At 32.9% G+C, this 18,256-nt stretch overlaps 2 protein-coding genes and 1 non-coding gene across 7 annotated transcripts in view; 1 reads left to right on the top strand and 2 right to left on the bottom strand.

Annotated features, from left to right (window-relative positions):
- LOC140046512 (rap guanine nucleotide exchange factor 1-like) overlaps positions 1 to 8,488 on the top strand; it is a 66,639-nt gene extending 58,151 nt beyond the window's left edge. For all 5 annotated transcript variants that reach the window (XM_072091180.1, XM_072091178.1, XM_072091179.1 and 2 more), the window contains 8 exons: positions 296 to 478; positions 846 to 930; positions 1,392 to 1,486; positions 1,705 to 1,783; positions 2,006 to 2,107; positions 2,478 to 2,575; positions 3,222 to 3,353; positions 3,677 to 8,488. In XM_072091180.1, the coding sequence (XP_071947281.1) occupies positions 296 to 478; positions 846 to 930; positions 1,392 to 1,486; positions 1,705 to 1,783; positions 2,006 to 2,107; positions 2,478 to 2,575; positions 3,222 to 3,353; positions 3,677 to 3,812 (910 nt within the window). In that variant the 3' untranslated portion in view covers positions 3,813 to 8,488. The remainder of the gene's footprint in view (positions 1 to 295; positions 479 to 845; positions 931 to 1,391; positions 1,487 to 1,704; positions 1,784 to 2,005; positions 2,108 to 2,477; positions 2,576 to 3,221; positions 3,354 to 3,676) is intronic.
- A 43-nt stretch (positions 8,489 to 8,531) lies between these two features.
- LOC140046514 (STING ER exit protein-like) lies at positions 8,532 to 17,014 on the bottom strand. Its single transcript, XM_072091183.1, has 7 exons — positions 16,866 to 17,014; positions 14,640 to 14,754; positions 13,689 to 13,730; positions 13,054 to 13,195; positions 12,546 to 12,635; positions 12,299 to 12,388; positions 8,532 to 9,617 (listed from the first exon to the last, which is right to left on the bottom strand). The coding sequence occupies exons 1-7, from the start codon at positions 16,984 to 16,986 to the stop codon at positions 9,552 to 9,554; spliced, it is 666 nt and encodes a 221-aa protein (XP_071947284.1). The 5' UTR covers positions 16,987 to 17,014; the 3' UTR covers positions 8,532 to 9,551.
- Positions 16,102 to 16,256, bottom strand: LOC140048156 (U8 small nucleolar RNA). Its single transcript, XR_011845062.1, has one exon. It is a non-coding gene; the product is annotated as a U8 small nucleolar RNA (small nucleolar RNA).
- Positions 17,015 to 18,256: the final 1,242 nt, after the last annotated feature.

Consider the following 18,256-nt stretch of genomic DNA (forward strand, 5'->3'; position numbering starts at 1 on the left):
AGAAATGAAATGTATTATTAAATGTTTTATGGTATTGATCAGTGATAGAAGTTGTAATTTACTAAAATCTATTTTTCTATGTTTTTTATGCTGAATAATAAGAACAATTAAAATGGCCTGCCAGCCAATTATGGTTTTGATATGTTTGAATAGCTTTTCATTAAACCCGAGAGGAACATTATATTGATCTCTATTGGTTGTGAAATTAAATAAAGATATATGTATCAATATTAACTATCCACATAAACTGTTCAAACAAGATATTTTATATTTTCTAATATAATCTTTTTTTCAGAGGTCAAGTTGATAATGAAATTTTGAAGAACTTAATGGACTTAGTTTTCCAATTACTATGTGACGGCGACTTAAGTTTAGCTAAAATCTTACGTGAGAAAATTTTATGCAAAATGGAACACAATAAAGATTTAATATTGAGCACGGCAAAAGTGCCCGTATGCTCACTGCCATCTACCATCAAGTAAGTGAAGCTTTTGATGTAAACATAAGCAAAACATAGGAAGCACCATATAATGTTCATAATGTCGACAGTCATAAGAATTTTAAACACTGAACCAGGAAGTTTGTGAATACTGTCACTGTCACTGGTACTGATGGTTGATGATTTCAAAGTTGAGGGCAGTAGTACTAAAACAATGAAGCTCATTTTGTTTGTAATGTCTGCAATATTTAATTCACATGACAGTTCACAGTTTCTCTGCTTCTTTCTTATATAAAATAATATTCATAAACTCTTGATTTTGGGCCCCATTGGTTTAACATTTTTATTGCAATGAAATGAATGTATTATTGTGTCCTTACTCATTACTCATTGTCTGTATTTTTAGGCGTGCTTCAATATTTGAATTCAAAGAATCTGAGATAGCACAACAGATGACAATTTTAGACTCTGAGTTATTCTTAAAGATTGAGGTGAGTTGAGATAGAAAAAGTTCTTAGTTTAATTTGCAAGCTGGGGATACTTTGATTAGGCCCTATAAAATCTCATAATAGTGAGCTTTCGCATTGGGATGGTAAATGATAGGGGAAGGTAGATATGAAAAGATACAGTCAATTATTATAAAATGTTAATCTGCGAATGCATATAGTCCCAGTGTACTCTATTCCTTTCTCATCAGGACTATATAATAGGTTGATTTAATGTTTGGTCCAATAGAGAGAGCAAAGTTTATGATGTCATTTTGAATGCGTACTATGTCAGGAGGGGAATGACTGTCATCACTTGTGACCATCACGCTTGATTAATTATTGCCTCCTTCCTTCCTGGTGAAAAAGCTCCCTAATATATAGCGATCAGGACACTGAGTGAGGGTTAGTTTTACACTACAGCTTTTTGTTTTCAACACTGTTTGTTGTTTTTTCCTTCACTGTAGATTCCAGAAGTATTACTCTGGGCTAGAGAGCAGTCAGAGAAATTGAGTCCAAATCTGACAATATTTACAGAACATTTTAACAAGGTGTCATACTGGTGAGTATTAATAATTCATATCAATACAATAATTTGTATGTATGATTGTTGTTAATATCAAAAGGAAAATTACATTATGCTGTTTCTTTTGCCTATAATATTTACGATGACAGGTTAGATTAAAAGCCAACAAACAGCCAAAGTCTACCTAGAAACACAGAATGTATTAACACCACCGTTATACCGACATAACTAGAATTGTTTCTTTCATTTTTCAGGGTACGTTCACTTATCTTGCAAGAGAGCAGAGCTAGTGATCGGGAAAAGTTACTTTACAAGTTTATCAAGATTATGAAGGTTAGTACAATTGTTGATAGTAAAACATCCCGTAGGAATTTAAAAAAAATAATCCTTTATAAAGAGTCAGTAATGTTTGAAGACAGGTAACATACCAAGCCATACAGTAACATTAATAATATGACCTTCCCTATTACAGCAGAACTCCACTAAAGATGTCCCCCTTAATAAAGGTTCTACAGAATTTATTTACTTAAATTATACTATTTTTCCCCTCAACAGTATTTGCGGAAACTGAATAACTTTAATTCATATTTGGCAATATTATCAGCACTTGATTCAGCCCCAGTCAGGAGGTTAGACTGGCCTAGATCATACGTAGAGGTAAGCCTACCAACATATACAATCTGTTTCTGTACTTTTGTGTGGTTTTTTTTTATAATTGAATATGTTTATGCCACATATTGAGATTTGAAAAAGGACTTTATATAGAGCTTTACTATTAGCTATTGTGATGAACCAAATGCAGCTCCAAACTGTGGTAAGGTAGCGTGTTTGTTAATACAGCCTTATACTCCATTAGGAGACATGGATGAACTATGTACCATAGCAGTGGGTCTATATGACAAGGTGGGCTGGTGGACACATCACTCAAAATCAATAACTAATAATTCCTTTTTCCACAACCTCAAAGAGTATTCTATTTTAAAACTATTCCTTCTTATTCCATTTAAAACTAATCTTTCTTTTTCAGGATCTTAAGGAGTATTCTATTTTGATTGATAGTACCTCATCATTCCGTGCTTACAGAGCAGCTTTAGCAGAAGCTGAGCCTCCATGTATTCCATATCTGTAAGTAGCCTACGTACTGCCTACAAATATTGTAAATCATTTCGTATCCTTCAGTATTTATTGTACAGTATGACTATGAATCATAACCATGTAGATGATTTCTCAGAAATAACATATTTTATTGTACCAGTACCTAATAATATTATTTCATTACTCTTGACTTGCATGTTTGACTATAACTAATCTTTCTTTATAACAATCTTGATGTTTATGTACATCTAAAAAATTATTAAATTATCAGTACAGTATATGATGTACTAAACTGCAGACCTTTTAGACTCTAAAACATCTTGATTATATTGTTAGAGTACTATGACGTACCACAAACCATCACCATCAGCTCCCTTCTGATAACTGAGCCATTGGAAAAATGTACAATCAAACTTTTAAAATATTGAATATCCAATAGACAAAGGTAAACAACAGTAATATTCTGAACAGTGGTGTAATGCAGATGTCTGAACACTAGTGGCTCCCAAGGTGTTTTGAGCCTTTTTCAACATATTTTAATGCATTTTTTACCTCCAGGCCTTATAATCTCCGGCACCCTGGGTTTAGCCATTGATTGCTCATTGAAAGTTAAAATTGTTAAGATTGTTGGATAGAAATTGAAAATTAAATAAAAATATTACCTTATTCTTTGCAGGGGATTAATTCTTCAAGATATCACATTCATTCACATTGGTAATCCAGATTCTTTGGAAGAAGGAATCATCAACTTCACTAAATGCTGGCAACATTTTACAATATTGGACAGCATGCGAAGATTTAAGCAATAGTAAGTAGTACAGCAAAGGTCTTGGCTGTGGCTAGGATAGTATTTTATTATATCAGTGTCATGTTTTGTGTGTTCTGATATACATTGCATTTAATAACCGTGTGTCACATAAAAACCAACAACATACAGTAACCCTAACTGTTCTTTAAACTACATTGTGATGTCATATGTTAAAGTTAGGTTAACGTGTTCCATTTTTGAAGGATAACATGCTTGCTTATGTATATAGACTTTTAAATGTTACTTTTAAGGCTATAACCTAAAAAAGGTATACTTTTCATTACGATAAACCACCATTTACAATGACACTGTTTTCTTTGCAGCCAATATGATAATCTGGGGAAGAAAGAAAACTTAATATCATTCTTCAACGGATTCAATGACTATCTGGATGAGGAGGCTATGTGGCAGCTCTCAAAAGCCATCAAACCACAAGGTGGAGGAGGCGGAGGCAATTAAACAGAGATAGATAAACAAACGTATTTTATATGCTGTGTAAATGCATTGATGGTAACTGCCAGCAGATGGTAACACCTGTTGTGTCAACTCGGGCAGGTGGCAGAACCACAACTCCAGCCTAAACAGGTGTCTCAAACACCAGTGGCTGACACTATTCTTCAAGTGCAACTGTTTTAAGTGTGAAGGTATAATGTAAAACAATCTTTTCAACGAATTCACTTGATTTTATTGTCGAACGTGACATCATTGAGTCAGTAATTCACCTACATCTGGGCATGTGTCAACATTAACCTTTCGTACAGGATGGATGGATAAGATATTATATCTGAATACAGAAAATATATCCAAAATGTTAACAGTTAACCAACTCTGCCTCTCTGTCAAAACTGTCATCTGTTAATATAAAAGCTGAAAAAGAGAACATACTCATTTATCTAAAACATGGTCGCTCTAAACAGTGCTTTATTTGAGCCACCTCTAGAACCATCCCATTTTTTATCTACCTCCAGTATCTAGCTGCTACTAGTTACATGAAGTATTGAAGAGATCTGAAGAAGCTGTTCTGAAAACATCTACATAATTTGGAACAAAGATTATGTATCGCAAACATGCAATAAATGCCTGTTTCTGTTTACTGTTAGATAGGCAAATGCACTACTATTAAATTAGAAGACCACTAATATCTTCTTAACTGAAATATTTGCACATATTTTGTTCTAATAATGTGCAGAAAATAGATTTTTGAAGCTTGCCACATTTCTCTGAAATACTAAGAAGAGAAAAAGACAAAACCACTCTCAAAGAGTGTTATTCAGTTTGTTGCATCAACTCTCAGTGTCTAGAAATAGTTATCAAATTTGTTGAAGAACTGCGTTAAACTGGACAGTATAAGACTTTTTGAAGTATCTTAACACAATATTCATTAAGAAGAGACATACCCTGGTTAATAGGCTCTATTATAGTCTTGTGAAATATAGTTTTATTCGATAAATGTGCACATTTTCATAATTTAAACAGGTACAGAAATATATTCTGGCCTTTGTAGAGTTTTAGGTGCTTTTGGCATGTCTATACAACAACAGGGTAGTAGTTTAGGATTTTACAATTCATTAAATTAATAATGATACTTTTGTGTGGTCAGACAGTCACTGACAGACAGACATATATGACTTTTGATTAGTGATGACCAACAACTTGGGGACAATTGGGTGGAGAAGTTGGGATGCGATTGCTCGCCACCTTTGTGGTTTTTTAGGGGTCTGTTTCTGCTGTATAGTGCCGAATAAACTGTTTATTTAAAATATATAATTGTTAGGCCAACCACATTTCTGCTCAATTTCTGCTCCAAAATAAACTGTTTAAATGTGTGGTTGGTTATTAATAACAATGTTAATGTTACCCAAAATGCAAGATACTACAGCTATCAATCAAATAACTGTTATTTTGCGTTGCAGCTGAAAGTTTCACAGTGATAACCGGTTATTGAAAATATGTCCTATTTCTGTTACCAAGAAATTTGGGTTACCGTACTTTATTCATATGGGTTTTTTTTCGCAGCAGAAACAAATCCAACGACCGACTACACATAAATGTGTACAGATCCTAAATCACAAATCAGTGTCAATCCTGTGACATAACAATGTGTGATGTCATAATAAAACTATGACATCATACATGACATGATGTCATTATGTAAAATATGATGTCATATTTTATTGCTAGTATTGCTAGTATTTTGAATAGCAAATACTGTTTCTTCCATGTTGATATTTGGTGCTGAAAAGTTTAATATTAACTAACAATATATTACTGGACCATTGTGTATTTTAACCTTCTGCGGAGGTCACATTTTACATTTAATAAACTGATTGCAGTAGCAATATTTATATCTTTTTTATTAATTATAATATTATTTTATTGATTTATTATTGATTGACATAAGGTGCAAACAACTTTATTTATTAAAGTAAGTTAAAGAAATGTAAAATATACTGTAATTAATTTTGGTTACAGTAACTCATAGTACGGTATAGAATTAATTATTCTGTGATAAATTTAAACATTTAAGAGCATGGGGGAGACTTACAGTTCTTGTACAGTACATATTCCTTTCAAACTAAACAACTTTTAATTTTATTGAATGTTGATTGAAGCAGTTTAATCTCCAGTTTAAATTTAGTTTTGAAACATTGTGCTGCATTTTGAATTTAAGTATTTTTAAGGGACCATGTCAAAATTATTCTGCTGCAGTTACTGCAGTAACTACATTTTGATTACTGTGTATACTATTATTATTATTTAGAAAGAATTGTTTGTGTATTCATACACTGTCTATTACAGTGACTGCCTCATACTTCTACATTGAAACAAGCTAAAACCATATATTACTGCAGTAGAATAATTCTGGCCTGATCCATAAAGTTGGGAGTTTTTATACAAACGAATTTAAATATACAGTATCTCTTAATATAAATCAATTTATTCAATATGTAGATATACATATTTGTTTTGTATAATGATCACTTATTAACGTTGAAAGTATTTCATATCATGTATAACAATGTGATGTAGCATGTGAGTTTTATAATTATTTCCTCAAACCTCAATAGAATGTGTTTAATCCAATTCATATGCTGAGTAAAGCCAACTGGTTCTCCTTTCTTTATCTGGATTAGATATTATGTATATAGGCAAATTCCATAATACTGATTCATTATGTGCATTACATGTGACTTAGGAACATGTCAAAGATACAGATTTTGCTTTTTGCTTAAATACAGAAAATATTCTATATATCAGTCGATTTAGCTATTTTGTAACAAACATTCAAATGTTAATATCAGTTGGATAATGGCTGGGGAAAATACTTCTTAATTGAATAGTTTTTATTACATTATTAACAATTTTAGCTATAAACCTACTTATAAATACTTAATATCATCAGTACCTCATATCATACTGTAAAACATAGAGTATATTCACAAATTTAACAGTACATATTTTTACAATGTTACACACTGATTCCATTTTTAAGTAAAAAAAACACTCCAACCCATTATCATTCCATAAAATCATAAATGTCATTAGTACCTGCCCTGGTAATACCTTAGTGCTCTTGAATTTACATAATATTTTATACCCTAGGATTGGTGCTCTAGGATTAGTGCTGTGGAATTAGTACCCTGGGATTAGTGCTGTGGAATTAGTAACCTAGGATTAGTACTCTTGAATTAGTACCCTAAGATTAGTGCTCTGGAATTAGTACCCTAAGATTAGTGCTCTGGAATTAGTACCCTAGGATTAGTGCTCTAAAATTAGTACCATAGGATTAGTACTCTTCAATTAGTACCCTAGAATTAGTGCTGTGGAATTAGTAACCTAGGATTAGTACTCTTGAATTAGTACCCTAAGATTAGTGCTCTGGAATTAGTACCCTAGGATTAGTGCTCTAAAATTAGTACCATAGGATTAGTACTCTTCAATTAGTACCCTAGGATTAGTGTTCTGGAATTTTACCCTAGGATTAGTATCCATACAGTACCACAACATGCCTTTCCCTATTTTTGTTTAACTATGCAAGCAATGACCAAGCAAGGGATTATTTAAATTTTTTACATACATTTGAGATCATGTTACGCTTACAGTGTAAACATTTAAAATAACATAGCTTATTTATTTCTTTGTATTACTTATGCATACTACAGTACATTATTTTTTTAATAGTTGTTGGTTTTTCAATTACAAAAACTCCTATATTCCGAAATAATTAACCAAAAATATATGTGTATGTACTTATATTTTATGCAGTGTTTTAAAGGTCCAATTTTCAACAACTTACCATCATTATTAGTTTAGTGTCCTTTTACATCACAATTTACACTAAAGAGGCACTAGAAGCCACATGTAAACAATTGTGATGAAAGCAATGGTATGTGTCTAATATGAAACAAAAACATGTCTTGGGAAAGCGGGTAGATATTACCTATACTAGTATATACCGTAGACACTACTCCAGTAATAAGTTTGAACCATGAAATTGGTGAAAAATTGATATGGTTAATTTATACATTTGAATTTGGTATAATGTATTCCTTTTCTTAACCAAGTAATTTGATATTGCTAATATTAAAAAAAAGCAAAGAAGTTCTCAAATGAAATGTATTTAATGTAGACATCTAATACATTTGTACAGTAGTATATGCTCTGATGTTACTAATACGGATGTACTGTATAATTTGGTAGTTACTTTACAAAAACGTAAGTAATTATCCTGTAAAAAAAACTTGGTATATTATTTTATAACTATTTGTATAGTAGACCTATGACCGACACATTAATATTGTATATATTTTAGACTGCTGTGTATACAAAATGATACAGGAAAAAACATATTTATCAATATTAAGATTTCCTTTATATATTATTGTTTTTTTTAACCTTTGAAAGGATTCCTGTTTTCTTAATATTCATTATTTCTAATGCATATATCATGTAAAACATGGGTGCAGACCTGTAATATACAGACCTGTAACGGTGATCTGCGCCCATGAAATTATTAGTGACTTTGTCACGAACAAAATGTTTGAGGTATACAGTTAGAGTAATCTGAAAGAATTTGATTTAGAAAATAAAGTCGATATACAATTACAAATAAAATAAATATGTATGATAAATTATTTCTAGTTTGTCTATATTTTGTGTAATTTGTTGTAAAAAACTTCCTGATCTATCTATATGCCGAGAAAAAAAATCCTAACCCTTTTATATTATGAAAACTAAATTGTATGAGTTGACACCATAGGATAATAATCTAATACATGTGCACATTTTAGTGCATAATTAGTTTCAGGATTTTATTGAAAAGCCCAAAGGTGTTGTTCATTAAAGGGCGCGTGTCGCAGTGTGTTGGATGTTGGACGACTGATCTTGAGATAGTAGGTTCGAATGCAATGCTTGTCGCGTTGCTTGTATCCTTCGACAAGACACTTCTGTCCACCCAGGTGCACTGATTACTAGCTGCTTTTTGGGAGTATGTTTCCATACACGTTTGATACAAAATGACTGGAATAAAAAATATGTACAGCGCTACGATTTCAGAGATAAATAATAATAATAATAATATCCTGGATTTATAAAGTGAATAATATCGTGAAGCGCTAACAAAGAAGAAAAAGAAACCCAAACCGAATTATGGAGATACGCTCTCATCGATAACCAAGGTTTGGTCTAATGATCCTGACAGTGTTGAGGAATTTGACATAAAGAAATGGATAATACGTTTTGACTTTTTTGCATTAAAACATCAACATACACATAGTAATATTAAAATATTTACACATTTATTTGACAAAGAATGTATAAAAATACATGCTGAGTGTTAGACCAATGTTTCACAAATCATTTATATATTACTTTCATTCAAATGAATAGGAAATCTTCATTTATTCATTTTGGCGCTTTGCAGTGTACAACAAATGGAAAATTCTTCAAATTGTACATTGACAAATGCTGATAAACTGCTGCTGAAACTGAAAATTGAATCTCAGTACAGTATTACTGATAGTGTTACTGTTTTAACATTAAAAAATAGTTGTTACATAGTTGTTTTCTTAATTGTACAACAAATCATATTTATTAAAAAAAATTTTTAAAACCCGTAACACTAAGAGCAAAACAGAGTCAGGAAAATCGCTAAACTATGCTTAATATCTCTTAGGATAATGATGTGCTCATTCCTGATCATTTATGCATGTTGTCAATTAGCGTTCCCTTTGGTTTGGCTTTCTTTGCAATTTCTCTTGCAGCCTGTAAAAAAAAACATTGATAGTTGAAATCAGGTACTAGAATCACCCTGCGACATTTCTCAGGGTGTCTTGCAAACTCATTTCACACTGTACAGGTAGTTGAGTGAAGGTTACATTTACTACTACAGAAAGAAACAGTAACATCATAATGCGATACACTATGATTTAATATGGATGTCATGCTCACATATACAGTCACCGTAACATGGATGCCATACTATGGCATTTATACACAGTAACATAGAATAATGGCATACTATGGGCATGTATAGACACAGTAACATGGATGTCATACTATGGCACTTATATACAGTAACATGGATGTCATACTATGGCAATACACACAGTAACATGGATGCCATATACCCACAGTAACATGGATGTCAAACTATGGCAACACAGTAACGGCATATACATACATGAATGTCATGCTACTGTATGTCAATACACACAGTAACATGGATGTCATGCTACTGTATGTCAATACACACAGTAACATGGATGTCATGCTACTGTATGTCAATACACACAGTAACATGGATGTCATGCTACTGTATGTCAATACACACAGTAACATGGATGTCATGCTACTGTATGTCAATACACACAGTAACATGAATGTCATGCTACTGTATGTCAATACACACAGTAACATGGATGTCATGCTACTGTATGTCAATACACACAGTAACATGGATGTCATGCTACTGTATGTCAATACACACAGTAACATGGATGTCATGCTACTGTATGTCAATACACACAGTAACATGGATGTCATGCTACTGTTCAATACACACAGTAACATGGATGTCATGCTACTGTTCAATACACACAGTAACATGGATGGCATGCTACTGTATGTCAATACACACAGGAACATGAATGTCATGCTACTGTTCAATACACACAGTAACATGGATGGCATGCTACTGTATGTCAATACACACAGGAACATGGATGTCATGCTACTGTATGTCAATACACACAGTAACATGGATGTCATGCTACTGTATGTCAATACACACAGTAACATGGATGGCATGCTACTGTATGTCAATACACACAGGAACATGGATGTCATGCTACTGTATGTCAATACACACAGTAACATGGATGTCATGCTACTGTATGTCAATACACACAGGAACATGGATGTCATGCTACTGTATGTCAATACACACAGTAACATGGATGTCATGCTACTGTATGTCAATACACACAGGAACATGGATGGCATGCTACTGTATGTCAATACACACAGTAACATGGATGTCATGCTACTGTATGTCAATACACACAGTAACATGGATGTCATGCTACTATATGTCAATACACACAGTAACATGGATGTCATGCTACTGTATGTCAATACACACAGTAACATGGATGTCATGCTACTGTATGTCAATACACACAGTAACATGGATGTCATGCTACTGTATGTCAATACACACAGTAACATGGATGTCATGCTACTGTATGTCAATACACACAGTAACATGGATGTCATGCTACTGTATGTCAATACACACAGTAACATGGATGTCATGCTAATGTATGTCAATACACACAGTAACATGGATGTCATGCTACTGTATGTCAATACACACAGTAACATGGATGTCATGCTACTGTATGTCAATACACACAGTAACATGGATGTCATGCTACTGTATGTCAATACACACAGTAACATGGATGGCATGCTACTGTATGTCAATACACACAGTAACATGGATGTCATGCTACTGTATGTCAATACACACAGTAACATGGATGGCATGCTACTGTATGTCAATACACACAGTAACATGGATGTCATGCTACTGTATGTCAATACACACAGTAACATGGATGTCATGCTACTGTATGTCAATACACACAGTAACATGGATGGCATGCTACTGTATGTCAATACACACAATAACATGGATGTCATGCTACTGTATGTCAATACACACAGGAACATGGATGTCATGCTACTGTATGTCAATACACACAATAACATGGATGTCATGCTACTGTATGTCAATACACACAGGAACATGGATGTCATGCTACTGTATGTCAATACACACAGTAACATGGATGTCATGCTACTGTATGTCAATACACACAGTAACATGAATGTCATGCTACTGTTCAATACACACAGTAACATGGATGTCATGCTACTGTATGTCAATACACACAGTAACATGGATGTCATGCTACTGTATGTCAATACACACAGTAACATGGATGTCATGCTACTGTATGTCAATACACACAGTAACATGGATGTCACGTTACTGTATGTCCATACACACAGTAACATGGATGTCATGCTACTGTATGTCAATACACACAGTAACATGGATGTCATGCTACTGTATGTCAATACACACAGTAACATGGATGTCATGCTACTGTATGTCAATACACACAGTAACATGGATGTCATGCTACTGTATGTCAATACACACAGTAACATGGATGTCATGCTACTGTATGTCAATACACACAGTAACATGGATGTCATGCTACTGTATGTCAATACACACAGTAACATGGATGTCATGCTACTGTATGTCAATACACACAGTAACATGGATGTCATGCTACTGTATGTCAATACACACAGTAACATACTATAAAATACTGTACACATGTAATTGAGTTTTCAAATTGTAGGCTTACCTCCTCCATTTTCCGTTTTGTTATCCCCTTTCTTTCCAATTGCTTCTCAATCACTCTTGCATTCTGTGCATAGGAATCTGCAATTTCTCTCTATATATGCAATTAAGAAAAAGATATATAAATTTCAAAGATTCAAAAGGTAATCTCACATGACAAAGTCAGAAATAAAATAAACTTTATAAGCTGTAGAACTTTAAAGCAATCTCTCAATGGTTACCCTTAAATAGAAGAATAAAAAAACACTGACCGCTTCAATCTCGTCCTCTTCTTCATCAATTGTTGAGACAGTCACTGAACTGTATTTACCCATTTCCTTTGTTCTTTTTGTGACCATAACCTACAAAGCAAAAAAAAAGCCTTACATTATCTTATATTACAGCCTTTTGTGACATTTCTTTTCATGTGACACTTTCCTGTGAAATGAACGAGGGTCATTAACACTATGGCCAACCGGGGTTCACTCTTAATAGTGGTTCTAGTATACACTGTGACGGATCTTTAATAGAATGGACATGCTCGGGACCAAGACAACACAGTCAAAGATGTAACGCAGAGGTCTGGTTTAGGGACACTAAGTGCCTCAGGCGTCTTTAGCTTTTTAAATTTTAATGCCTTTTTGTTCCTCTGGGCCATTGTGTTTAGCCAGTGAGCACTCATAGCCGTTGTGCCACTGAACACAGCTAGGCTGGAAAGGATGGGGTGAGCTAGTTGATGAGATGAGCAATTTTTAGTATATTATAATTGTAAATTCTAACCTTTTTATTACGCTTTAGATCATCTTTGACAGGTAGTGGTTTCAGCGCTGGTCCCTCACCACTAGTGTACACAGCTCCATCTACTACAAACAATACACTGGTGTCTTTCTCTTTGTGGTGATAGAACAATCGTAAACCGCATCTACGATAAATAAATAACACTTTGGAGTAAAAATAAGGAAATAAAGGACCATCAAACCACATACATACTATAACAGAACAAACCATGGGGATCAGTATGGAGGCAATGCATTCTGGCAAGCAATGGATAAAGATTCTCCATGACCCACCTGTTGGTACAGTACAGTACCTACACTCACCACATCTCCTAATGAAAATATAGAATATTGTTAAAATCACCGACTGCTATTGAGCAACAGATTAGGTCATTCATTTACTACCATGTCCATCTAGTTAGAGGATTTGGTTCACAGAATCAGATGATAAACAAAAAAGTGGTAATGGTGGTATTGTGAACTCTATCTTGGATGCGTCCACTGGAGGATGATGGATAGGATTATTAATATTGTAATAACAGGTGGAGTACTACAGTACCTTACTGATGTCTATTGGACCATATGAGATAACTGTAAAAATTGACTATTAATATGTTATCAATAATATGTTATAATTACCTTTTACATTTCTTTCTGTATTGTCTTTCAACTCCTCCTGGTCTGCAATGAAAAGGAAGATGGTTGTTTGGAAAGTCACTGTCTTTTGAGTGTCTCCATATGAAATATTGTTGTAGTATGGTCTATTGTGTGAATGAATGTACTGTACTGTGCTCAAAATGGGAAACATTATTTAACATAATGTTTGAAGGTTTAAATGTTGAAAACCAATGTGATATGTTGATGTAAAGTTTGTGGTACACCGTGACCACGTATGTAGATAGTGCAGAGGACAATCGAAGCATATTGATCGAAGCCTATACAGTAACTATACAGTGCAACTGTAACTTTATGTCACTGCACTTTTACTCACAAGCAACGTATATTAATGGAAATGTCACGTAACTAATGTACATACATGGTGTACCACAAACTTTACATCAACACAAAATATTATATACAGATATTCCTGCTTAGAGGTGACATATAAGATTTGACATCCTAGAGGGAATGATATTTAGCTTGAGAGAATATATATATTCCTTAAGCGCTGATTTAAAAGACGATATCTGTTATATTATGTATATTTATTGGAATATCTGCTAAATTGAATAATTACTAATAATAATAATTCACCTTCTTCGAGACAAAATCACTGGATATTCACCACGCCGCAATGTACCAGGTTACTCCTGTGAGTATTGACCAATGACAAACGGTCTAAATAGTTTAGTTAAAATATTTTGGGAAGCAAATGGTCAACGTGGCGCATCGTGTGAAACGTTGTCTCGTGATGATTCACAAGTTTTTACTCGAAGAATTTGCTGGATTTTATGTATGTTTAATGACAGTTACACAATAATCGCACAAAAACAACCAGTCAATGTCAATGTCATCGTACAAATTACGTAGTCATGTGATGCAGTTTCAACCAATCATGTATTTACATAGTAATTTTGTAATATTATTTACCTTTTCAAATGTACCATTTCATCGCGTTCACATGTCGTCTTGTACACATGCTTGCTTGCATCAACGACTCGAGCACCATCACGTTGTCGCAGTGGTAATTTATCTAAAGTGCAATCTACAAAAGACATGATAAAGGTACTGTATGCTAACACTTTTTTGCAGTTATTCATTGGTAAGTGCAAAGAATATAATATCACAAGAATGAGTAATCCGCGATTTTCCCTGTAACAGTAATATTGTCTATGTGGTAGGGCACCGCCATAAGTGAGGATGTATCTGGGATGTATACAACTTTTTGTGACAGTTACACTAATCAAAGGCTGGACCACCGGTAGTATTTTCATGATAAAAAATGCTATCAACTTGTTTCTGGTAAAACAAATGAATGTTAATGAAATTTGTATCCTACTGTATTAATAACATGTGTTTTATACTAATTTATATCATAAAAACAATACTTAATCTACCGGGCGTAGATTAGTATGCGGCAATAGTTTCGTTTCGTTTATTTATTTTTTCCACTCACTTATAATTTACACAACATATATTAAATGTGGGTGGATGGAGGTCACAGTAAGTTCACTGAACTTTAAGTCGTGACCCCCGTATGCCTATAAGTATACTAACATTGCTACAGAGTAGACTAAAATATAAATATATAATAGTGAAAGTACATAAAATCAAAAATAAAAAAAATTTAAATTATAGAAGTTAAGATAAACCAGGCAATTATATAATATAATGATAAAAGGGATAATGATAACAATTAGAGTACAATATGAAATATAATTAAATATGGTATAATTAACAAGTATAACGATACAATGTAGCGGAGATTATTGAATACCAGGGTGAAAGATTTAATGCCATGTATCACCACCAAATAAATAAGGATAAAAGATCGGCGAAAAATTATGTAGCATATTCTGACACCATTTTGTGTTTGAAATTAGATTTAAAACTAGAAAAGGAAGATTTCTGTTTAAGTTCATTTGAGAGTTTATTAATGGTAAAGAATAGGCCGTGCTCAGTAACGCTTCGTTGTTTTTTGGTGTTGCTGTTAGGCCTTTTTTGTGAACTAATTTAGCATGTTAGTAAATAAGTGTCTGTAGAAAAATGAATGTACACTAGTTTGTTATTAAATATGTATTATAAAATGGTTTACAATTGCTAAATATATTATCATAATTCTATTTAATGTGACATGTATAATATCTATTAAATCAAGTCTTATTTAATCTGTCTACATCCGCCCTTATGAGGGCAGCCTCACTCTCTGTTACAAATTTGTCATGGAGAAATCGCAGAATACTCATTCTTGTTATATATATTCTTTGGTAAGTGTCAAAAACAATGACAAATATCTAAAACTTTTAACAAATCCAGTATTTGACTTGACATAAATTAGATATGTCGACAATAATATAATAAACATAAAGTAAAAAGCATTATCCTCACCAGAATCAGAAGTGGATTAGGAGGAAGGTCGAGAACCTCCAGATCCAGGGCGTCATAATTCACCTGAATCATTAATCCCACATTCATCACATAGTATAATCCATAAAACTGAAGCTTCTCAAAAGAAAAGCAACAGATCAGGATTACCCCAACTGATGAGGATAATCTAAATCTATTAAATACCTAAAATGTAGTTCTGTAATTATGTTTTGCTATAGGTGTCGTTTTGTAAAAAAATATTTTTTCAATCGTTTACATCAATAATCTAATCTAGTCTGGCATGTATTAAATATGGTTTTACAAAACCAATGATTTTAAATCTACATTTAAACAATATAACTAATAAAAAACAATTAAAATAAATAATTCATCATCATACATAGAGAGAGAGAAAACGTAGCAAAAATCTCTTTATACAAACGATAGAGGGCAGCATGGCATAAATTCGAAACAAATTCTTAGAGAGTAGTAATCGTAAAGTAAATCTAATTTATGAATTATAATACAAATAACACGATTTTCGCAAAATATTACACAAGAAGTGTTAACCTAAATGTTATGTTAAACAGATCACCTATTAGATTTTGGATACAAATATTTGATTTCGAACAATATCACTTTAATACAGATACATGTAGGCCTACATAACAATGTTATTGGCAGTGACAAGTCGCCAAGAAAACTGCCTCGCATAGGCTTTACAATTCCAACTTCAACAGAGATCGGGACTCCCTAGGCCTAGGCATGTCTACTTTAAAATAACCTCACCTAAAATCAAAACCATTTGCCCACACATACAATAATATGTTAGTAGAGGTTTTTCCTGCTTGTATTCCTCACGATCTTTGGTGTCTGATACAACAATACTTCTTGTCACAACCTTTGGCATCTTTTATAACTTTTCGACGACCAAGCGACGTTACGGACAAAAACAAAAATGCTAAAACGACCCAAAGTTGGTCAAGCGTGACTTAATTTAAATAATGAATATGTATATTATTATATAATTAATAATAAAGATCCATTTATACTAGGATGATAACGATCGACGATTTGATTTGATTTGATTTATTCAATATCGGCTCATTACAATTACAACAGAAAACATAAAAATATATAATGAAACAAAAAGCCAGGATTGTCACAAGCGAACCCAATCGCTGTTTAAAGACTTTCCTTTAACATAAATAAAATATAATATAAATATAAAATAAATGACGAGAAAAAATAAGAGACATTTATGTAAAAAAATACAGCAGGGACCAGGTAAAATCCAAAAGAAATAGTGTTGGCGAAGACTAGTCTCGAATTCTCGAAACCTGCCAAGGAGGAGAGAAAGCTCACTTAATTCAGAGGGAAGACCATTCCAAAGTTTACAGAATCTAGGAAAGAGATAATGATACGCATGTATTTTTCTTGTATGAAACAAAAGGAATTTAAGAAGTTTTCATCCTATACCTATAGGATAACCATCTATGCTTCTTTTGATAAAAATTATATTTTCACACGTCAAGAGGCGTCGTGATTTAATAAGACCAATAATATCGTGACAATACAACGATTTTATTGTTTTTATTAATCATGACGTCATTTGATTGGGTTTAAAAAATATTATTTTTATGAAAGACAGCATAAATGATTATTCTATAGTTATTTAAGAAAATGCATGCTTATTTATATCGTCGATAGTTATCGTCCTGGTGTAAATAGGCATTGAGTCGGATGCCTCTCATCCTCTCCACAAAGTGATCATAGACCAACTTAATCCAAGTGGTAGATTGAGGCTCCTCAGTATGAAAACAAATCGATATGCCAAATCCTTTATTCCCTCCGGTATCATCCAGTACAACAGGAAGTCAAGAAGATAATGTTATCTTGTAATTTTTTAGATGTTTTTATATGAATGGTTTTATGCTATATTTGTTTTTATAGTGTTTTCTTTGTTATTATGACGAGCAATGAATTTCCTTTTTGAGGATCAATAAAGTTATCTTATCTTATCTTATCTTATCTTAAAGCATAATATCATTTTACATAATAAGGTTCATAATTAAATCTTAAAGATGTATTGTCCCTTGAAACACAAGAAAATGAAGGTCAAAATATTCTAAATTTAAATTGGTCATATCAAAGTAATATTAAAGTTATTCACTTTAAGT

Source organism: Antedon mediterranea, chromosome 4 (assembly GCF_964355755.1).
Source record: "Antedon mediterranea chromosome 4, ecAntMedi1.1, whole genome shotgun sequence".
Taxonomy (NCBI): domain Eukaryota; kingdom Metazoa; phylum Echinodermata; class Crinoidea; order Comatulida; family Antedonidae; genus Antedon; species Antedon mediterranea.

What these genes read in the sequence shown, in the direction of transcription:
- LOC140046514 (XM_072091183.1), bottom strand. Translation starts at nt 16,986, where the DNA reads ATGCCAAAGGTTGTGACAAGAAGTATTGTTGTATCAGACACCAAAGAT. An exon ending in GCAAATGGTTTTGATTTTAG is followed by an intron (nt 14,755 to 16,865) that starts GTGAGGTTATTT and finishes TGTCTTTTGTAG; the next exon opens with ATTGCACTTTAGATAAATTA. An exon ending in TACAGAAAGAAATGTAAAAG is followed by an intron (nt 13,196 to 13,688) that starts GTAATTATAACA and finishes TATTTATCGTAG; the next exon opens with ATGCGGTTTACGATTGTTCT.